We start from the raw sequence: 21,220 nt of genomic DNA, 5'->3' as shown, positions 1-21,220 counted from the left end.
ATCACCTTGCCAACAAGAGAGCCAGCAAGCGAGGCAAGGCTTTTTTTTTTACTCTTGACAACAGAGGACACGTGGGTGCTTTGGGGTCAGGCAAGGCGGGGGCCACAAACTATCATCCGGCAGGCCGCAAATGGCCCCCGGGCTGCATGTTTGAGACCCCTGTGTTAGAGCATTCACAGGTGCCAACTACTGGAAATGCCAGTTCATGTTGGTGTCTACTTTTTTTAAAAAAATGCTTATTGATCCATAATGTTGTTGTCTTCAGCGCACATGCATAGTTCACGTTGGGTTCTAGCCAGCTTTCCTGCTTCCCCCACAAAAACAACATTGTCTGGCTCTCTAAAAACAATTTTAAAGAGGGAGCCCAACTCTGGTATAGTGGATTGAATGTCAGTTTGGGCTCAGGAGACCTTGGTTCAAATTCTTGCATCACCTTGAAAATGAGGGTGGGGGTCAGATTGGCTATGGTAAACCATGACTTGAACATCTCACATACTTTGAAAACCCAAGTAAGATCAACTTGAGTTACTAAATGCAGTTGATTTTGAAACAGAACAACTGTAAACTGTATTAGCAGGATAGAATGCAAAAAAACAATCCATGTAGTGAGAAGAAGAAAAAACCTATGATTGAAGAAGCACTTAGAATCATTAACTACAGGTGAGAAGCAAAAAAAAATATGACAGAAATAGTGTCATTTTAGAAGAGGTGGCCGTTTAGTTCGTGCTAGCATATCAGGCAAAACTCAAAGAAGACAAGCACGTTGTAGCACCTTAAAGACTAACCACTGTACATGTATTTTAATGTGAGCTTTTTTGGACAAATCCATTTCTTCAGACATAAGAGTGGAACTACATGGCAAATAATTATATATTTATACAAGTTGTTGCTAGTGTGACATTTCACATCTGGGAATGACCTTTAAAACTCTTATTGATTCATTTTCCCTCCTAGGAAGCATTGTTCTGTAAACAATAACGATGGTTAAATTAATCCCAGGTTGTAGATAACAAGTAGGAATAACATAGTAATAAGTATCTCTAATCACCAATGGGGCTTGTGAGGTGTCACTAGTATATAGTAAGGAAATGTAGCTAGGAATTTCAGCAGATACTGTATAACAATATTTTACATTTTATAGTGGCCTAAGAAACTTTGGCTTATATTGAGTCCACTGAGAAGGATTTTAAACATATGTCTATATTTTATCCCAGCTGTCTCTCTCTGGATTGTTGTCCTGTAATCCCCCAGAATGGCAGCTTTCAGATCATGTGCAGAGTGTCCACAATGATTTGAAACAGTTTTCTATGTAAGGCCATTCCCAAGGTCTGATTTGTGGTCAATAATTATGCTATATAAAGATTGTCCTATTATACAGATTCCTAAATGCAACTGTTCGATAACTATCATGTAGAGACAAAGGTAACTATTACAGTGACCTGTGCAAAGAAACAGAATGGAAGAGGGAAAAGGAGCTCTTTTGTAAGATCTAAAAAAATGAATGGGTAATTTAAATCTAAGTTAGGAATGCTAAAACAGTGGTTCTTAACCTTTTTGAAAGAAACGCCCCCTTGAGCCATTGAGGAAGTTATCGTCGCCCCCCTCCCTGAGGTGATATCTTACCTACCTACCTACCTACCTACCTACCTACCTACCTTGTCTCCCTCCCCACCCGGGTGCGAGGCAGCGCTTCACGGGGCGAGGATGAGGACCCAGGAGACCCTTTCCTTCCACCCGATCCACACTCAGTGCTCCCCTAAAGGAGAAAGGCGAGACGTGGCAGGTAGAAAGAGCGGGATCGTCTGGCGGCAGCAGCAGCAGCACCGGATCTACTGCCAGCATTGCGGCTGCAGTCGCCTTCACAGGTTTGGCTCGCTCCAGCACCCCCCTACCGCCCCCTTTCTGTTCTTTCGCCCCCACACTGCCCCTTTTCATTCTACTGCCCCCCTGAAAAATGAAATCACCCCCTGGGGGGCATTATTGCCCAAGTTAAGAACCACTGTGCTAAAAGATCAGTGGGCAACATACTATCAGACCAGGATAAAATAAAAAGGTGGAAACAATATACAGTACTACAGAACGATACAGAAGAGATGTAAGGATGATAGACTCTAGTAGAAACTGATTACAGTATAGATAATGGATTAACTGGGCGATATTTCACCAAAAATGTAACCTTCCCAGAAATACGGGAAGACACTCCCTCACCCCACACTCCAGATGGGCGAAGGGGGCGCTGCCGCTGCCGTAGGAGTACCGTCTCTCTCCCACTCACCCCTCCAAAAGGTCTCCCGGGAAACAGCGGCGTCACCAGGGAGACAGAACGAGGCCTGCCTGGCCCGCGCGAGCCCGACCCTTTTAAGGCGGAAGGAGTGAAGAGGCGACCGACCGGCTTTCAGTCCCAGTTCCCCCCCCCTTATATAGGAGTGGAAGAGGCCGTCCCTTCTCCTCTTCTGGCTGTGCCGCGATCTCTGCTGAGCATTCAGGCCGTCTTTTTGAGGATCATCTCCCGCGATCGATCAACGTAAGTGGGGGTCCTGGATCTCACACAACTCGGGCGAATGTTTAGCCAGACCGCCCTTGGCTCGCCTTCTATTTCCCCCGCCCACCCCCCACCCCGAGCGATGCCCTGGGACGACATGATGGTCTCCGCCGGGTAGGAAAAGAGGGAAGCACGCCTGCTTAGCGCTGGGAGCCATGCGCCTCCGACATGAGGCCGTTGGGCGCAGGGTCCCACCCCCCTGCCGGTATCCCAGCCCCCGCGGAACACAATCTTGCGTTAGGATCCCCCGACCTCCACGGGCACGATCCCAGCCACAGGGAGCGCTGGGGGGGGGGGGCGGCCTCCAACCCCGGCCTTGCGCAGATTAGAGGTGGCGGGCGGGCCCTCCACAGCAGCGGAGGCGGGCCCGCGGGAGGCCGGGAGTCGGCGCTTTCCCACGGCCCCTCCATCCTCGGCTCCCCGTGGCTCCCCTGGTCTCTGGAGGCTGCAGGCCGCAGCCCTTCTCCCGCCCTCGGCTCCTTCTGCCTACGCCTCGTGGCTGGGCCTTGGCGATTGTCTTGCTCCCCACCAGCAGGGATTAATAAAAATAATAACAGCAACAACACCCTTCAGACTTGCCTCTCCCAATCGGTCTGTGGACGGCAAACTCTTTTTTTAAAAAAATATGCTCTTTAAAAATCCGGATCGGAGGGGGAGGGGAGTCGTTGGCACGCATGGCGTAAATGGCAGGTCGCCAATCCAACAATGGCTCTCGCGTGCTGGGTTCCGTTTTGTCTCGGAAGAGAAAAGGTCCTTATTCTTGCTGGTCGTGAGAAGCTGCTATGGGTTTATTTCAAGCGATAACAAAACGACGGAACAGCTCGTTCGTTATGTATTGGAAACTCTGACCTCGAAGTTGGTCTTGTTTTAAGCTTAAACTGGTATTACTCCTCGCCCTTGTCTGAAACAGACGTTTCAGTTGGAGCTGAATAGGAGTAAAATAAATAATTAAAACTGGAGTTGAGGTCCTGAGGACATGTAATAGTGCAAAACACCTTACAGTAATATAACAGTTTCATTTATCTGTGAATTTTTTCTACTAAGATTAGTAGCTGTCTCAAGTCCTACTTGGAGAGATGGATATAATACCTGATAAGTAGACAATAAATCCTTGTTTTAGCAAAAAAAACAAAAAGATAATTTGCCCCAAGACCAATAATCAAATCTAGTTTTGAGCTTTAAATGGGAAAGGAAGGTTTGACATCGTTTCTTCCATATAAAGATACCCATTTTGCACCTCCCAACACTCGCAGTAGGGTGGAATATCATTTGCCCTAGAAATCCATACATTTGTGAGGCATACAGTGTGTTTTTCAGTCCAGAGAAATGAACGCAAAACCTCACACGTTTGAAAAATAGACACACTTTTAGGCTATGAAAAATGCATATAATAACTTGAGGAGAAATTGTGTATTTTTTAAAAAATCACAAGTGTCTACTAAGGAAAATCTCTTGCAAACCAGTATGGATCCAGGATGAGATTTGGCTGAAGTGGGAATCTAAGAAATGCAACCAGAGTTAAGTTTTGTAGATTTACACATCTCTACTTGGAATGGTCTGTGAATGTGTCAGCTCAAATGACAATATAAGCTGTATAGATGTACCTGTTTCTGCTGTGTAGTAGTAGCAAGCTACTATTCTGCTTTACATTCTTTCCATCCTGAACTTGCAAGGTTGCATTTCAAGAGGCTACCTAGGCACACAAGCTTCATCTGCTTCAAACTGTTGCTTCCAGGCATCAAGAGCAACAAGGCATAGGGAGTGTGGGTGTGGGCCTAGCATGCTTCCCTCAATGATTGTGGTTTTACATGCTTCAGGAATGTGTAAAGAAAGCTGCAGTTATGTAAAGATGCTTGTGAATATGTGGTATGTGTTATTGTGTGATCTTCAGCAGTTACCAAATATTGATCTCCTGAGCTGTCTTCCAGATGCCTGAAGAAATCCATCATGGCGAAGAGGAGGGAGAAGTGGAGACTTTCGCCTTCCAGGCAGAGATTGCCCAGCTTATGTCCCTGATCATCAACACTTTTTACTCCAACAAGGAAATATTTATGCGGGAGATAATTTCTAATGCCTCTGATGTAAGTATGGTGAGCCTGATATGGGAGGGAGTAGTAAGGGGGAAGTAATCCTAGGAACAGACTGTCTGAAATTCAGAATATAAAGTGGTTATTTAACCCAGGATTCTCCTTGGTACTTCATGTGTTTCCTGAACAATGAGGGATACCAATATACTTGGCTATATGCTAAAAACTTACAATTAAGGTTGCAATGCTGTATATTAGGGGCAGGGAATCTCAGTTCCTGAGCAGAATCCAGTTATCTGGATACACAATCCAGTGCCCTGAAGTTTCACTTAAGGTTACACTCCTTCCCCGTGTTTGTTTAGTGGTTTTGTACAAGTTTTCCCCCATTCTAAATTCCTCTCCTAAGATTCTGTTACTAGCAGTAAATGCATTAAATTAAGGGAAAAATCAGGAAAAGACTGCATGGTCATGGAAACAATACAGATGCAGAAGGAGATGATGCCTTTAATTGACCATTCAGAATATATAACAAAAACAAAACAAAAACAAATAGCAAGCTTTTGATGATAAATCATCTTCTTTAAGGCTGTGCATCAAGTTCTTGTGGGCAATTCCAAACTTATGTTCTGTTTTTAATGTCCCAGATTCATATGGCTGATAGTGTACAGACCAGGTAAGCTTCTTAGATGGAAATAGCTGCAGTGTGCATGTTGGTTTCAGGCTCAGGACAGTCATAGGCAATCTGCAAGGCCCTCCATCTCCCTTTTTGCCTTTTGAAACTCAGAGTTTTTCTTTAGTTGGAGGAGGGAAGACTGCCCAGTTAACATGGCCTGCCTCTAACAGAGTTCGGATTAGGAATTTAGTTAAACCACAAGGAACAGGCAAATTAAGCCTAATTAACGCCAGATAAATAGTTTTAGCATGCAGTACTGCTTGTTTGATGTCAAGAGTCCATGATGTCTCAGAACTCACATTGGTCTTCAGTTGAAGTTTATATTCTTTACATTCAGTTTATATTCTTAATGGTTGATTAAGGGTATCACCTGCTCCTGCATTTGCATTAAATTAAGATGTACTTGTACTTTTACTTCCCCCCAACATCTAACCAAAATGAATTTGTCCTTCAGGCTGAAAGACATCCCCCCCCTTAGAGCCTCACCCCCTTTCCTGAAAAGTAATGTTAATCCAAAATCACAGATAGTGCACTTGATGGGAGCTTACTTATGAGTAGGCATGACTATGAGTGCAGTGTAAAATGGGGGTTTTGTACCACTTGGCAGGCTGCATCTTTTGCCAGTGTGACTGCTGTTGGTTTTACTTTACCTCTTAGTTCCATAACTCTTGTGCTTCCACCTCTCATCCCAGAAACATGAAGTGGTCAAAGCTTCTTCCTGTTGCATCCTATAGGTCTGTGGTTCCCAACCTTGGGTCTGTAGGTGTTCTTGAACTAAACCCCCCCAGAAGTGTGCTGGCCAAGAGTGATGGGAGTTGGAGTCCAAGAACATCTGGGTATCCAAGGTTGGGAACCACTGATTTAGAGGCACCTGAATGCCCAGAATTCTCCAGAAGCAAAGTCTGATAGCAATTGGTCAGAATTCATAATAGGAAGGAAAATTCGCTCTTTTATTCACAATAAGCAAATGCTCATAATTTGGAAAGTGGAACAAATGGTACAACTCTCATAGTTAAAGCACATAAAAGTTTCATGTGCTATACCATCCTCTCCCAGTCTTATTCTGTGCTACATGTGTTGGATTACAGCCAATGACTTGACTAACTGAGATTGATGGGAGTTGTAATCCAATGCATTTGGAGGCTGCCTGGTTGGAGAAGACTACAGGACCCAGCATGGACAAGGTGGACATAACAGGATGATTGTTGTACAGGACAGCATTTATTGTAGCTGAAGGCTAGTTTCCTGCCCTTTCAATACTTTTCTGGTGTCTAGACCCGAGTATTAAATGTACAATTGCAGCAGAATATTGCTAAATATTACACAAGTGATAGATTTAAAAATAACAGATTTTAAAACAAATGTATTTGCAACTTTATGATACAATTTTATGATACAATTTAATCAGTTTTAAAATGTGATACTGTTAAAATAGCAAAGTGGTCTATTGTCTGCTGTGCCATTCCTCTGTTAAACTCATACTAGCCACCTTGCCATTATGTTGCATTGATAATAAAGGGCCTGAAAAAAATATTATATATTGCTACAAAAATGCAGTCTTTCACTTCCTGTCTTCAACAGAGAAGCACTCATTCTGTTTTAAAATGTAAGTGAAAATTTTTAGACCAGCCTGACTCCTTGTACCTGTAAGTGATGAGAAACTGCATGCTGGGATTTACCTCTGTCCACTCCTCCTACTAAAGAAGCTGAGTGGACCACCAAAAGAGGAACAGAATTCTCCTTTTCCAGCCCATGACAAGCTAACAAAACCTTTTTTGGAGACTAATAACTTTATTAAGCTTATTTACAAGCCTGTTTTATGTGCTGAATAGGTGCTTGCATTCAGTTTTGATTTTAACTAGGCTACCTGAAAGACTGGCACTAAATGTGGTGTAGTGATGATAGGCTAGGACTCAGGAGACTGAGGTGCAAATTCCTGCTTAGCCATGGGTTGAAGGTGGGGTGGGTCTGTTGAAGCCACTACTGAAACATCTCGCATGTCTAAGCCCTAGGACTTTAAATCAGTTCTGACTAGAGATGGGCATGAACTGGCAGTTTGATCTGTGATTCAACGTCCTGCCTCCTCTAGCAGGCACCCTTATGCAACTTATACAATCTTGATTCGCCCTGTATTTCTTTCATACTGTGTTTATGGAGGTGGTCACAAAAAGGTTGAGAATGGCCGAGCTGGAGAAAGGCTGCATCCAAACAGACACGGGATTCCGTGAGTGGTTAAACTTGACCCTTTGTAAATAAGTTTCTGCCCCTGAACAAAGGCCTGCAGATCTTTAGCCTGTAGCACTAAGGTCCCGATTTTCATATCTTCTAGTAGGTACCCTTTTCTTCAGAAGGAGAATTAAAGGAGGTCTCTGAACGGACATGAGATTTGTGAGGAGAGCTCTCATTCTAATCTATTTTTTTCTGGTCTCTCTAGGCACTGGACAAGATTCGTTATGAGAGTCTAACAGATCCTTCCAAACTGGAAAGTGGAAAGGAGCTGAAGATAGACATCATTCCCAATCCCCATGACCGTACCCTGACACTGATAGACACTGGCATTGGGATGACCAAAGCAGACCTTATCAACAATCTGGGCACCATTGCCAAGTCTGGCACCAAAGCTTTTATGGAAGCCTTGCAGGTGTGTGTCTGGCTACCTGAATGTTTAGTGGGGTCACAGCATCCACAGTGGCTGGGCCCTTCTCTTCCTTAAACGGTACCAAATACTGCACAATGTTTTTAACCAGAGTTTGGAAAAGTTACATTTTTTGTACTCCGGCTCCCACCATCCCCAGCTGGTATTGCCACTGCCATACTCACCATATATATAAATTCAGATCTCTGCATCTAAATAACTTAAAACTTAATTGTCACCTGAATTCCCTTCTTAGCAAAAGGTGGGCTGCTGCAAGTAAAGCTCTGTCCACCATTTCCCGGGAAGTAGAAGTGGGTAGAAGAGTACTAAAGGAGACATGAATGCCAAGGGGTAAGAACATCTGGGAGGGTTGGGGCTTAAAAAAAAACAGGCAGGAGAGGGAGGGAACATGGAAATGGGGGGCCCAAGGACAACAGGGCAGGAGAAGGTAGGGAATCATTGGTTCTACAAGAAGTCTTGGGTAGCAGGGGGGGTTGAGAGGACTGAAAGGTGAGGGACTGAGGAGGGACATGTCTGAACTTGGCATTCATCTGAGATAGCAAACTGGACCTCTTGTAATTAAACTAACACTTGGAAATCCAGGTGGATTAGATGATTTTCAGAAGTCTTATTCTTGACTAAATCAATTCAGACTCCTTAGCAAGAGAACTTTGTTTCTATGTATATTTATATACAGTATGCGCTCAGCTTAGACAAATTAACCATTTAGCACAAGACATTCTGATGAAGAGGAGCTTCGAGCTGTTTAGATTGTCACACATCTTTAACCCCTGGAAATACTGCTCGGTCTCTTAAGTTTGAGATTTAGCCATTGGCAGCATACAGAAGTTCATCTTTGTGATCTTAAGGGTTAGGAACTTAATTTTAAAAAAATTACTCAAACTGGTGCTCCAAGATACTAAATTATGTGTACCCAGTGTGAATGTGTGCTTACTCTGTTCTCACAGGAGTGGCTTTGCCCCTAAGTTATGTGTAAGTATCTTGCCCTCCTCCTGTTAAAAATAAAACAGAAACAATTCAGTATAAAGATTATCTGACCTGAATGTTGTGTATTTTGTATCAGCTCCCCATTCTTAAAACATCACTTCAGGGCACATAGAAGTGTGTATATGTGTGGGCTTGCAGTTACTTATACTGTATTTGTTTTTAGACATGTCGTTTTTTCCTTTCCTTTCACAGGCTGGTGCAGACATCTCCATGATTGGGCAGTTTGGTGTGGGTTTCTACTCTGCTTACCTTGTGGCTGAGAAGGTTGTGGTCATCACGAAACACAATGACGATGAACAGTATGCCTGGGAGTCTTCTGCAGGAGGCTCCTTCACTGTTAGAACTGATCATGGTATGTAGTGGTTTGATATGACCCAGAGGAAAAGATATACTGTCCCTTGTATACTGTCCCTTGTTCTGTGTTGTTAATTTCATCATTGTTAATTTCATCATACTTAGTAAGGTATGACACTTTACTAAAGTGTCATACTTTAGTAAAGATCTAAAGTATGACACTTAAAGTCCTCGGAGCACTATAGAACTTTATAATACCCCTTTGTAGTTTGAATCTTTGGTGGTCTATTACAGCTGACATTTATCCCTTAAAGGATTAATTCTGAACAAAGGTATTTCATAATTGTCTTAAATCAGGAGTAGCAGAACGTCAGTTACAGTGCATGGGAGATGTTCACATCAGTATTATTTTGTTCAAAGGCACTTTGAACTGTAAGAAGTCATTATATGTCATTTAAAAAAAAGCAAGCAGTTTTTGTTATCAGTGCTAAAAGCTGTTCTCAGCCAAAGTGTTAACTTATTTGAAGCATTTTCACCCCATTCTTTATCTAGAAAAGGTTCCAAATCAGGTTACATACCATAAATAAAAACAAGGCCACTCGTGCCCCAAAGCTTACAGTCTAAAAGCCATGTCAGAAAGAGAAGGGGTAGTAGTGAGGAAAGAGCTAAAAAAGCAAACCATAGCAGCATTTTAAAAACAGCAGTAATTAGGGAGGGGTGACCAGCTGGAAAGAATAGGAGGAGGAGAGGATCCTGATGGAGCTGATCTCTCAGCAGAGTTGCTGAAATGGCACTTCATCCCGTCATCTTGAGTCCTTGCCTGCTGAAATAGCTCCTGTCTGGCAACAGATGAAAGAGAAGCTTGACAAGAGCTCGTCTTATCAGCAGAGCTGATAGAATACGTTTGTTTTCCATTGTGCATGTGTGTATGTATGTTTGTGTGTGGTATACCCACACTATTCCTGGCTTTGTGAGAATTGAAATAGTAACAGAGGCTTTTGTTTCTCCATAAAGAATTAATTACTTAAATCTTGTTACCTCATGTTCTTTATCCCTTGCATTTCTCTCCCTTTCTATTTCTTTTATAGCTGTTTTAATCTACTGTCACTTTCGTAAGCATTTACTGTAGGCACTTGTGTAGCTCAAGGGAGGTGGAGTCTGCCCACCTGAAAGCAGGGTGGTGGAAGCTTCTTGTCATTAGTTGGGTACATTCACTGCAGCCAGACTGAGCTAGAATTCAGTTTAGCTGGACTGGACCTGTTTTTTGTTTGTTTGTTTGTTTTTGGAAATGCATCTCTCAGAAAAAAGATGGAATTCTTAGTCTAAACATGAGTCCCAGAGCATGAAACTTGCTATTTTAGAAACACAAAAACTCAGTAATCTAGATGCAACAAACTGGTTACCAGCTTGTCTTACTACTGGCTCGGCGTCATCTGGTCCACCTGCCGGAGATACTGACTTTGGCTATCGGTATTAAGACGGCTCTCTATTTTAAAGACAAAACTATGACTTGTCTTGATGTGTCGAGGGCACATGAGTTTTAGATCAACAATTCCTAATTGTAGGTCCTCAGTTTTGGGGATCATATCTCCTACATCCTTCATTATTGGTGAAAATGGCTGGGGCTTTTGGGCTCCTAAGGTTGGGAACCACTGTCCTAGCTTATAGTAGTTCTGACCTCATCCGTTGGCCATAATGAACAGTACAATGTTTGCACCTCTAGTAAAAACTCCTTTCTTCTGTACTGCATTTCAGGTGAGCCCATTGGGCGTGGCACTAAAGTGATCTTACACTTGAAGGAGGATCAGACAGAGTACCTAGAGGAACGTCGTATCAAGGAAGTGGTGAAGAAGCACTCTCAGTTCATTGGCTATCCCATCACCCTCTACGTAGGTATACAAGGGGAGCTGTTCAAGCCCAAGTCAAGAGGGATTAATTCTCACAGCTGCCTTTAGGCATATTGTGGTAGCCATTCCATAGCCTCTTGGAACACCTTCTAAGCAGAGGTGGTAGCTTTTTCACTGCCGCAGGTTTTACCCTTCTCCAGGTCATCTGATTTGTACACTTTCAGGGTAAGGAATCCTGTTAAGCCTCTCCGCAAGGAAAGGTGCAGTCATTAAAAGCTATGTGGAGATGTCTAGAAAAGAGTTTGCATGCATGTGGAGAGGGAGAGGGCTAGCCTGTTGCCATTATGAACAGGTAAAGAACAACTGTCTGATGAGACAAGTTTAAGCATGGAGTCTCTCCGCGCGCTTGGGAACCTTGGCTTTTTAGAGTCTTCTGTCACATTGATAACTTCCACGTGCAGGCGTGTCTTCTGTTCAGATTGTTACCTGAGATGGGGAAGGGCAAGTTTCTTCCCTGTCTCCCTTAGTCAGAGTAACCCTTTCCCAGACGCCTGACGAGCATTTTTTGTGAAGCAAGTATACTGGAGACCAGGTATGGGCATACCTAGGGCCTATGGTATCTATTTTGTGTTTCATTAGACCTCTTGGATCCATCAACCAGAATTTGGGACAAAGCACGTAGAACTGGAATAAAAAGATCTGAACCCAAATGTTTTTTCAATTACTAGAACTGATTGGAAGTTACAATTCCTCCCAACTCCTTGTTCTCATTTCTTCTCCCATTGCTTCCTGTCAGCAGTACAGGAGCAGATTTGGAAAACATGACTGTTAAAGCAAATTCTTTAACAGACATTCATTATTAATGTTCCATGATTTCGTGAAAATTATAGAATTCGTTGCAGGCCCCACTTTCCTCATAGTGTACCTCAGCTATGGACAGCCTTTTCCTTTCTATCTGACTGATCGTAAGCCCCTGATACAGTGCTTCCCTTCTCCCTGCAGCTAGAGAAGGAGCGTGAGAAGGAAATCAGTGACGACGAGGCGGAAGAGGAAAAGGCGGAGAAAGAGGACGAAGAGGCAGCCCCCAAGGATGAGGAGAAACCCAAGATTGAGGATGTGGGCTCGGATGAGGAAGAGGAAGGCGGCAAATCAAAGAAGAAGACAAAAAAGATCAAGGAAAAATACATTGACCAGGAGGAGCTGAACAAGACCAAGCCCATCTGGACCCGCAACCCGGATGACATCACCCAGGAGGAATATGGCGAGTTCTACAAGAGTCTCACAAATGACTGGGAGGACCACCTGGCTGTCAAGGTGAGAGCACTGGGGTGGAGGGAGATGGATACTTTTCAGCTGATCTGTACCTGGGCCCCAGTTTTGGAAAAAGGCCAGTAAAAATGTTACAGATTTTGCAATAGCAACCAGATGTGTCCCGTCGGTGTGAGCACTACATTCTAGTGGAACAGGGCACTTATTAGGAAAAGAGTCGATACTTGCATGAAGGGAATACATGAGATCTTTCCATGGAAGGAATAGCCTGTAGATCCATAATTTAGTATACTGTTCCTTGTTCTGTGTTGTTAATTTCATCATGGTTGTTGGTGCCTGGCCTTGTGCCCATGAACACCTGCTTGCTGGATGGAAGGATAGAAGTGTATATGGGCTTATGGGTTCTCTTATGAAATACCTCTTGCATTTTTTCCCCTTAAGCCATTCTAAGACCCAGAATTACAGGGTTTCCTCTTCTGTTTGGTTCTCAGTTCCACCTTTACTTTTTCTTTTTGCCTGCAGTTTACCATATTTCCGAGTGTTCACTAGGTTCCCTGAAGAGAATAAGCAGCATGTGGATAACACATATTCTGGAAGGGAAGAAATTATCTATGTTTTCTAATTATCTGTGCTAAACACTTTCGGTATCTTGAGAATGACATGGTAGAAACAGGTGTGAGGTTGACTGGTTCCACACTCTCCCCCTGTGATTTATGAACAGTTGATGTTGTGCAGGGCTAGCCTGTTTTCCTGCCAGTGAGAAAAACGGTACCTGTGGAACTCAGTACCAGCTCAGAACTCATAACCGGACAATCCATAAGCGGTGCAGAGAATCACAGCATGCAGGCAGAGTTTAGGAAAATTAGTTCTTTGGACTGTACCTCCCAGAGTCACCCAGCTAGCATGACCATGCCAGTTGAGGATATAGAGGTGGTAGTCCAAGAGAGTGACTTTTCAGAGGGCTCCGCAGGTGCCTCTTGAAACGGTCCTGTAACCTAGCAGGCTGGGCCAGAGGTCTCTTTCCAGCAGGGGTGAGAATTGTTTGTGGTCACCTTTATTGCCAGCCCCTAAAGGGACAAATTCTTCCTCCAAATGTTAACTGGTTACTAACTAGCTCCCATAATATTCCCAAACTACACAGCATTTCTCTGTGGAGGGCCAGCTGGAATTCCGGGCACTTCTCTTCATCCCACGCCGGGCCCCGTTTGACCTCTTTGAGAACAAGAAGAAGAAGAACAACATCAAGCTCTATGTCAGGCGTGTTTTCATCATGGACAGCTGTGACGAACTCATCCCAGAGTATTTGAGTAAGATCCTTCTCTATTTCCTCCCTAGGCCAGCTAAGATATCAAGTGTTTTTGCTTTTCCCAGCCCTGAGTGATCTCTGTTATTTCAGTATCCCAGTAACCCCAGCATCAAGAAGAAAGTAGGTTGTCAGACATGATGTGAGAGCAAGCATGGGGCTTTTGCATTTTTTGGACTACAGCTCCCAGACATCTGCAGGAATTCCCCCAGCCCAACTGTTTGGGGCTTTAGCCAAGGAGCCAGAATCCTCACAGGTGTTTTAATCACTTAAAGCTGAGGAGGAAAGGCTCTTGTCTTGAACGTGCGTCTCCATGAAAATGGAGGAAGTGGCTGGGAAGTGCTAAGCTTTGTGGGAGCTGCAAGGCATTAGGGGCCTGGCATTCTCCCTTCCTGTTGTCTCCACACAAGATGCCTCTCAGGAAACTACCAAACTAATTTGAACATCGTAGCCTTTGTTTTTAGCTGAATATACAATATAAATAATGTCATCCTCCATTTATGTGGCTCAGTTTGCACTGTTCCTTCTGGAAGGCTGAGGTGTGCATTCCCTTTTGAGCCTCTTGTTTAAAAATGATATTCTGTTCTGTTCCACTAAATCATCTGGCTTCACTCTCCCACTTAGTGGCAATGCCACCCTCCCACTGAGCTTTCTGTAGCCACTTGGCCATTGCTATTCAGATCACACAAACATCCATGCTTTTGAAAATGCCTAAACAGCAGATCCTCTAGCTCCAGGTAGACTCAAGCAGAGGAATCAAACAGCACAATTCCAAGGAAAATCGAAACAAACCCCCCTCAAAATTGCATTCTAAGCTTCTAGCCAATATGATTGTATGTGGGAAGCCAGTTCTTTCTAGCCATGTACCAAACATGAGCAAAGGTGAACTCTGTGAAAGGTATTTTTAGGGAAGAGAGACCACCTCAGCAGTAATAATCAGATTTCACAGAAAAAACAGAGAATTTCCATCCTTCCTGGAATGATAGCAATAACCACTTCAGTTACTGATTACATGTCTGTACTTTGGGAACTCAGACTTCATCCGGGGTGTAGTGGACTCTGAGGACCTGCCATTGAACATCTCCCGTGAGATGCTGCAGCAGAGCAAGATTCTCAAAGTGATTCGCAAGAACATTGTGAAGAAATGCCTAGAACTTTTTGCAGAGCTGGCGGAGGACAAAGAGAACTACAAGAAATTCTATGAAGCCTTCTCCAAAAACCTCAAGGTGAGAGCTCGCTCTCTGTGTTGCAACTGGAGTAGCACAGCAATTCTGACTTGGCAGAATTTGTGCACTATTTTGAACATATCAGCATCAGCTGTCTCACATTTCTATGAATTAGTTTTTTTTATCTTCCAAATAACACATTTCCTAATCCTTATGATTTCCTCAATATCTACCAAGGAATGTAGAGCAAGACAAAGCAGTAATTTCAGGTGATCAAGATTCTTAGTCTTTCACAGTAAGAATGATAAGTTCAATATCCTTATCATGTAAACTACAGAAGGAAATGTTCAGATGGTAGTAATAATAGGGAAAGACCAGGGGATCCAGCTGAACATGTTCACTGTTGAAATAGTCTTTTTCTTCCATGGCTGGTTCTAAAATTATTTTTATGCCCTGAACTTGTTGCAGGGCAAATGTGTTGTAAAATTAGTTTTAACTTCTCGTGTAGAGGGAAGAAGATGGACCTTTTCAAAAGATATAGCTACAATACACTTGTAATCTGTAGTTCATTGTAGATGCATATAAACCCTCATCTGTCCTTATAGCTTGGGATCCACGAGGACTCGGCCAACAGAAAACGCCTGTCAGAACTATTGCGCTACCACACATCACACTCTGGGGATGAGATGAACTCTCTCTCAGAGTATGTATCCCGCATGAAGGACAATCAAAAGAGTATCTATTACATCACTGGTGAGTGACATTGCTTTAGCAGAGCAAGATCTTTTTAAACCTGTCAATTCACAAAGGAATTATGATAGGCTTGAGCAGACAAAGAAAGGGACATGTTTTTGCAGCTCTGTTGTTTTAATTATGATCTTAGAACTGCAGGGCTGGTAGGGACCCTATGTACAGTCCTTGTCAGGGAGGCACAGTAGAGAATCAAACTCCCTACCCTTGGCTTGCCAAGTTCCCAGAGACAACATTGAGTCAGCCCATGTCTGCTTTTAGTCAACCGGTCTTCATAAGGCACCCTCCCTCCCTAGATGAGGCAGAAAAGCAAGGGCAAGGAGAGTCGTATGTATAGATATCTGAAGAAACAATTTCTAACTGTAACAACTTCAGAGGCTTGAGGTAAGAGGTTTTAAACAATTGTAATTAGGTCTGTAAGAAAGGTTTTTCAGGAGGCTTTCAGCTTCTGTCTTTCCTTCAACATGTAGTATGTTCCATTGCAAAATTTTGAACTCCAGGCAAATTCCTCATACATATCACAAGAAGTAGAAACACACTCTTCCAGTTTCCCTGACAGTGCAGTCACATAAATATTTATTCAGAAGTTAATCCCACTGTGCTTATTGGGATTTACTGCCTACTAAGTCGATAAAGAATTGCGAACTAAAGTACAGTATAATGTGCTCATTATGTATGCTGTCTAAATTATGGAAGTGATGCATATTCATAAGGAGGAAATTCAGCATGCATTCAATAAGCCTAGATGTGCCTTTTCTTGACAACAACTTGTTCGCATGTAACTTAATGCTACTCATTTTGAGTTGGGTGCACAATTGTCCTGTTTTCTCGTGATCACTGTATTTTTAATACATATCACATTTCAGGTTTCTATGTAATGCAGATACACCTAAACTATACAAGGATTCATTATTTCTCTCCACTTCTAGGAAGAAACCTCAGAGTATCTTCCTTGTTTCTGTTAACTAGTATATTTTGGTCTATATGTGCAAAATCTCAGGGGAATTTTGGGTGCTTTGAATGCTCATGGGTACACTTCTGATTCATGTTCAGAGAAGGAAGTACTGTTATGGAATACAGTGGTGCCTCGACTTACGAACGTCCCTACTTACAAACATTTAAACAGCTCCAGTTGCAACATTTTGCTTCGACTTGCAAATTGAGCTTCCACTTACGAATAGAAAAAAGGTGGGCAATTCAGATTTCTAACTGTAGGTGGCGACGAGGCTGCTTTGTACAGTAGCTCTTTCACTTTCGGCAGTTAGAGTGTGTCATTGGAGGCTTGGGAGAGCCTCCTGCTTTGGTGTGTGTGTGTGTGTAGGTAAGCTGCTGTTTTAAAAAAACTTCTGGGTGGGGTTTGGCTGGGACGGGTATGTTTCTGTGCTGTGTTGGTGGCTTTAGTGTTTGTTTCTGGAGGTTTTTTTCTTAAACTTCAGCAACAGAGTGGGCTTGCTGTGCTCTTTTTATTTTTTTGGTAATTTTTTTTTCTTCAGCTGGAATGGATTAATCGGTTTTCAATGCATTCTTATGGGAAATGATGCTTCAATTTATGAACACCATTCCAATACGGATTAAGTTTGTAAGTCGAGGAACCACTGTACTAGAACACTTATTGATAACTAAGGTCTTGCAAGTGTAAAGGATTAGCAAAGTCAAAATAAAATGACATTTGCCTCTTAGAACAGTGCTAATTTTTCAAGTAGGTCTACAGTATAGAATTTTTCAAAGAACCTGTTGTGTGGCTAGATTTTACCTAGTCCCCAAACTCTTGTGTTGCAGGCGAAAGCAAGGAGCAGGTAGCCAACTCTGCCTTTGTAGAACGTGTAAAAAAACGCGGCTTTGAGGTGGTGTATATGACAGAGCCCATTGATGAGTACAGCGTTCAGCAGCTGAAGGAATTTGATGGAAAGACTTTGGTGTCAGTCACCAAGGAAGGTTTGGAACTGCCTGAGGATGAAGATGAGAAGAAGAAGATGGAGGAAAGCAAAGCCAAGTTTGAGAATCTTTGCAAGCTGATGAAAGAAATCCTGGAGAAGAAGGTTGAAAAGGTGAGCACATTCTGTTACTGCCCCCTTTTGTTTCTCAGAACACACCCTGTACTCTTACCTCACAAAACCCCAGGGATTTGTTCCTTAACATTTTCTGGCCTGTTTCTAGGTGACAGTCTCAAACCGGTTGGTCTCGTCCCCTTGCTGCATTGTCACCAGCACCTATGGTTGGACAGCCAACATGGAACGTATCATGAAGGCCCAGGCCTTGCGAGACAACTCCACCATGGGCTACATGATGGCCAAGAAGCACCTGGAGATCAATCCTGACCACCCCATTGTAGAGACTTTGCGCCAGAAGGCTGAGGTGGATAAAAATGACAAGGCTGTCAAAGACCTGGTGGTGCTGCTCTTTGAGACAGCGCTGCTTTCTTCTGGCTTCTCCTTGGAGGACCCACAGACTCACTCCAACCGTATCTATAGGATGATCAAGCTGGGTCTAGGTGAGTTGTTGGACTCAAGGATTCCCCTTTCTGCCCTTATGGAGAGAGAACTTGGCAAATGAAAAGTGTTTTAAAAGGGTTGTGCGTTTGCCCCAATGCATTCAGTCCCAAGACTTGTTGAGCAGCAGGACCCCTGGTATCAGGAAGGCCGCTTTGAGTTGGGGGACGTGACTCATTTCGCACCCAGGTGTGGACTTCTAAAATCAGGGTGAAACCCTCCCCTGGGGCAAAGAAGATGACGTGTAGATCTGGTGTTGGGAATATCACAGGTAATGGAAAGGTCTAAATTAAATGGGATGAGAGAAGTGCCTGCATCTGGTAAAAAGAATTTGTGGAGCTAAAAGTTCAGTGAGGAGCACCAAGACAGAACTCTGTTCTGCACTGCAGGCAGGTAAAATTCTGAAGAGCAGACCCTTGTCCAGCAGGCCGAGGCAAAAGAGGAAGTCGCAAAAGCAGCAAAAGCAGGGATCTGGATGGGACAGATTGGATTTGTCTTCAGTGTGGAAGGGATTATCACTCTCGAATTGGCCTTCTCAGCCACACTAGACGCTGTTCCAAGTCCTCCATACAGAGCATGTTACCATAGTCTTTCGAGATTGAAGGATGCCTAACTCCTAGTGGACTGAATAACAGAGTGAGAGACCTGGCTCAGATTAATTTCCTGTTGTTCTCTCACATTTTTTCCTCTCCATGCACCAATTTGCAACACTCTCCCATTGTTAAAGGCCGGTTCCCACATTCCTGAAAGTGCTGTGGATGCAGCAAATGTGTGAATGAAGCATTTTTTACTATTCTTTGAAGTGCTATGTAAATGCAAAGCACCGCTATCTTAAAATGATGGACTTTGGCCCACTCTGGTTTTTAAATTGCAGATGCATCCCTACAGTGCCTTCATAAGGGGCATTCTCCTGTTAGTCCAGTTACATACTCTTGCAGGCTTATCCCCCATTAGGGAATAAGTGTTTATGCATCCCAACTCCGTCTGTGGGATAGCCTCAAACTGACTTGCCCCTATGTAATTTTCCTCGTAGGTATCGATGAAGATGAGGTGGCTGCTGAAGAGCCCAGTGCTGCTGTCGCTGAAGAGATTCCTCCCCTAGAAGGAGACGAGGACGCATCACGCATGGAGGAGGTGGATTAAAGAGGGTGCTGACACCTTCCCTCCGTTGTCTTATATTCCCCCCTCCCCTCGCACTGTCAGCCTTGCTCAGGAAGCCTGGCTCCAACAGTGGCACATCTCAGCACAGTGTTTTGCTGCTCCCTATAGAGCCAATGTGGCAGGGTCCCCCACACCTCTTTGGTCTGTCTTTCTGCTTGTTTAGAAGATGCTGCTGAAGGGGAAAGGGACCAGTTCGCTGGTGATTAGTTTCCTCCCCAGAAGAGAGAAGGGTTTTATCCTACCTCTCTTGGGCCACTAGAGCTGAGGTGAACACAAGCAAATACCCTTCCCGCTAATTAATAGAGCAGCGAGCTGACTCTTTGCCTTCGTCCTTCACTGCAGTCCTTTCTCTTCAGAGCAGGGACACGTGCTCTCCTTGGCTGTTTGTATTTGGTTTTGTTTTACTGGAATTAAAATAACAGAATGTGGTTTACAATGAAATAATATTGTGTCATTTTTATTTCATTCGAGGGACACAACATCTTTATTTTACTGACCTTCCCTTTTTTTTCAGACCTGGGTGTTAAGATGTTTTCAAATGCTCTCAAATTTACACCAGGCTTTTTAATACAGCAATAGAACAAGCCGTTCTCTCAGGGCAAGCCCCCCCCCCCCCGTTAAGTCTTCTTTTCCTTCAGTAGCCTGCCTGAAAATGTGAAGCAGCAGTGACATCTTTCTGCTCATGTTCTGCAGGAAGAAGGAACTACGGTCCTAAATAACAAGATGTATTAGAATGCACATGAATGATATTCCATGCAACACGCTGGATGTTATAAGGAGACTTGTCAGAAACAGAAATGTTGAACTGAACATAATTTGGGCAGTGTGGAACCAAATAATGATGCCATCTGGCTCATTATTATAATGATATGGGGGGAAATGGCTTAAATATTTTTTTGGAAGTGAAGAAATCGACATTCAGTTGCCACTCTTGAAGCTAGGCCCTTTGAGATTACTATTAATTTGCAGTATTCTTCTTGCTATTACTCCCACAGTCAAAATCTTTGTAATGACAGCTTACTGGCCTGTGCTTCATGCAGGCAACGCTCTAGGACACACTAGGGTTTCAAGCCCCATTGGAAGGAAGGCAGTAGCAGTAGCCTCCCCACCCCACCCCCCAAAAAAGCTACCGTTGTGGCAATGAGGTTTGATTTTGAATGGGCAAACCAAACTAATCTGTTTTTCTTACCTTGTGAGCTGCTTTCAGAGGTCGCCCACCCACCCCCATTCATATTGTCTTTCTCTTATCAAATTGCCTTGTGAAATAATCACAGATTCTTCACAATAGCAGATATACACACACATCACGTTTAGTCGACTCAACCCATTCATTTATTTGTCTAAATGTTTTTAGAAATGAGCAAAATGTTTTTTTCCAGGCATGTGAATACCTGTACCAGCCTCAGCCACATGCCTACCAGTTGTAGGAAGTGGAAAGACAGAACCTGTACAGAACTGTACTGCATGGGCACATGCCTCGGCCCTCTTATTCTGGCTCTAGCCAAAATAGTTTGTGATTATTGTGTTGCACCGTAACAACTTAACTTTGTGAGAAAGTGCTAAAACCAACCTGGCAATATTTTACAGCTGCAGAGATAGGCACTGTATAATTCAAAATCAGTGCATATATTTTGGGTACATAAACACTGGTCAATTGCATTGCTTAAGGATACGGAGCAGCTGCTGGTCCCTGTGTAGGAACTAGAAAAACAGAACTGTGAAGACCATCAAATCATATATATTGTTCCCTTTCTATATGATAAGAAAAAAACAAAAACTGTAGTTCTGTGGCTCCTTTAAGACTAGGAAATTGACGTTCATGTGAGGATTTGTGGATTAGTAATCTGCTTCTTCTGACACCTATCCAAAGAAACATTGTAATATATAAAGATTTATACTAAATTAAATTTGTCAAGGCTTAAAGGTGCCAAAAAACATTTGAGTTGCTGCTGCAATGACGTAACTGAGGTAACCCGCACAGAGATGGTGGAGAGGAGCGGTGTGCTTTCTACCTTCCCACAGCTTCTGCAGACGAGCAAGATACTCAGACCAATCA

At 43.4% G+C, this 21,220-nt stretch overlaps 1 protein-coding gene across 1 annotated transcript; it reads left to right on the top strand.

The window, feature by feature from the left end:
• The first annotated feature begins 2,243 nt into the window (after positions 1-2,243).
• HSP90AB1 (heat shock protein 90 alpha family class B member 1) lies at positions 2,244-19,608 on the top strand. Its single transcript, XM_072991709.2, has 12 exons — positions 2,244-2,524; positions 4,471-4,623; positions 7,677-7,883; positions 9,078-9,237; positions 10,935-11,068; positions 12,029-12,340; positions 13,437-13,602; positions 14,634-14,824; positions 15,370-15,517; positions 17,294-17,562; positions 17,672-18,005; positions 19,037-19,608. The coding sequence occupies exons 2-12, from the start codon at positions 4,471-4,473 to the stop codon at positions 19,144-19,146; spliced, it is 2,184 nt and encodes a 727-aa protein (XP_072847810.1). The 5' UTR covers positions 2,244-2,524; the 3' UTR covers positions 19,147-19,608.
• Positions 19,609-21,220: the final 1,612 nt, after the last annotated feature.

The sequence above is a fragment of the Pogona vitticeps genome, chromosome 1 (assembly GCF_051106095.1).
Source record: "Pogona vitticeps strain Pit_001003342236 chromosome 1, PviZW2.1, whole genome shotgun sequence".
In the NCBI taxonomy this organism is placed as follows: Eukaryota; Metazoa; Chordata; class Lepidosauria; order Squamata; family Agamidae; genus Pogona; species Pogona vitticeps.
The sequence above is the reverse complement of the archived record's forward strand: the minus strand, read 5'-3'. Positions and strand labels throughout refer to the sequence as shown.

Excerpts from the sequence above, each read along its gene's own strand:
- HSP90AB1 (XM_072991709.2), top strand. The coding sequence starts at position 4,471 with ATGCCTGAAGAAATCCATCATGGCGAAGAGGAGGGAGAAGTGGAGACT. Across the intron at positions 13,603-14,633 it reads ACTCATCCCAGAGTATTTGA|ACTTCATCCGGGGTGTAGTG; the intron begins GTAAGATCCTTC and ends TTGGGAACTCAG. Across the intron at positions 15,518-17,293 it reads GAGTATCTATTACATCACTG|GCGAAAGCAAGGAGCAGGTA; the intron begins GTGAGTGACATT and ends CTTGTGTTGCAG.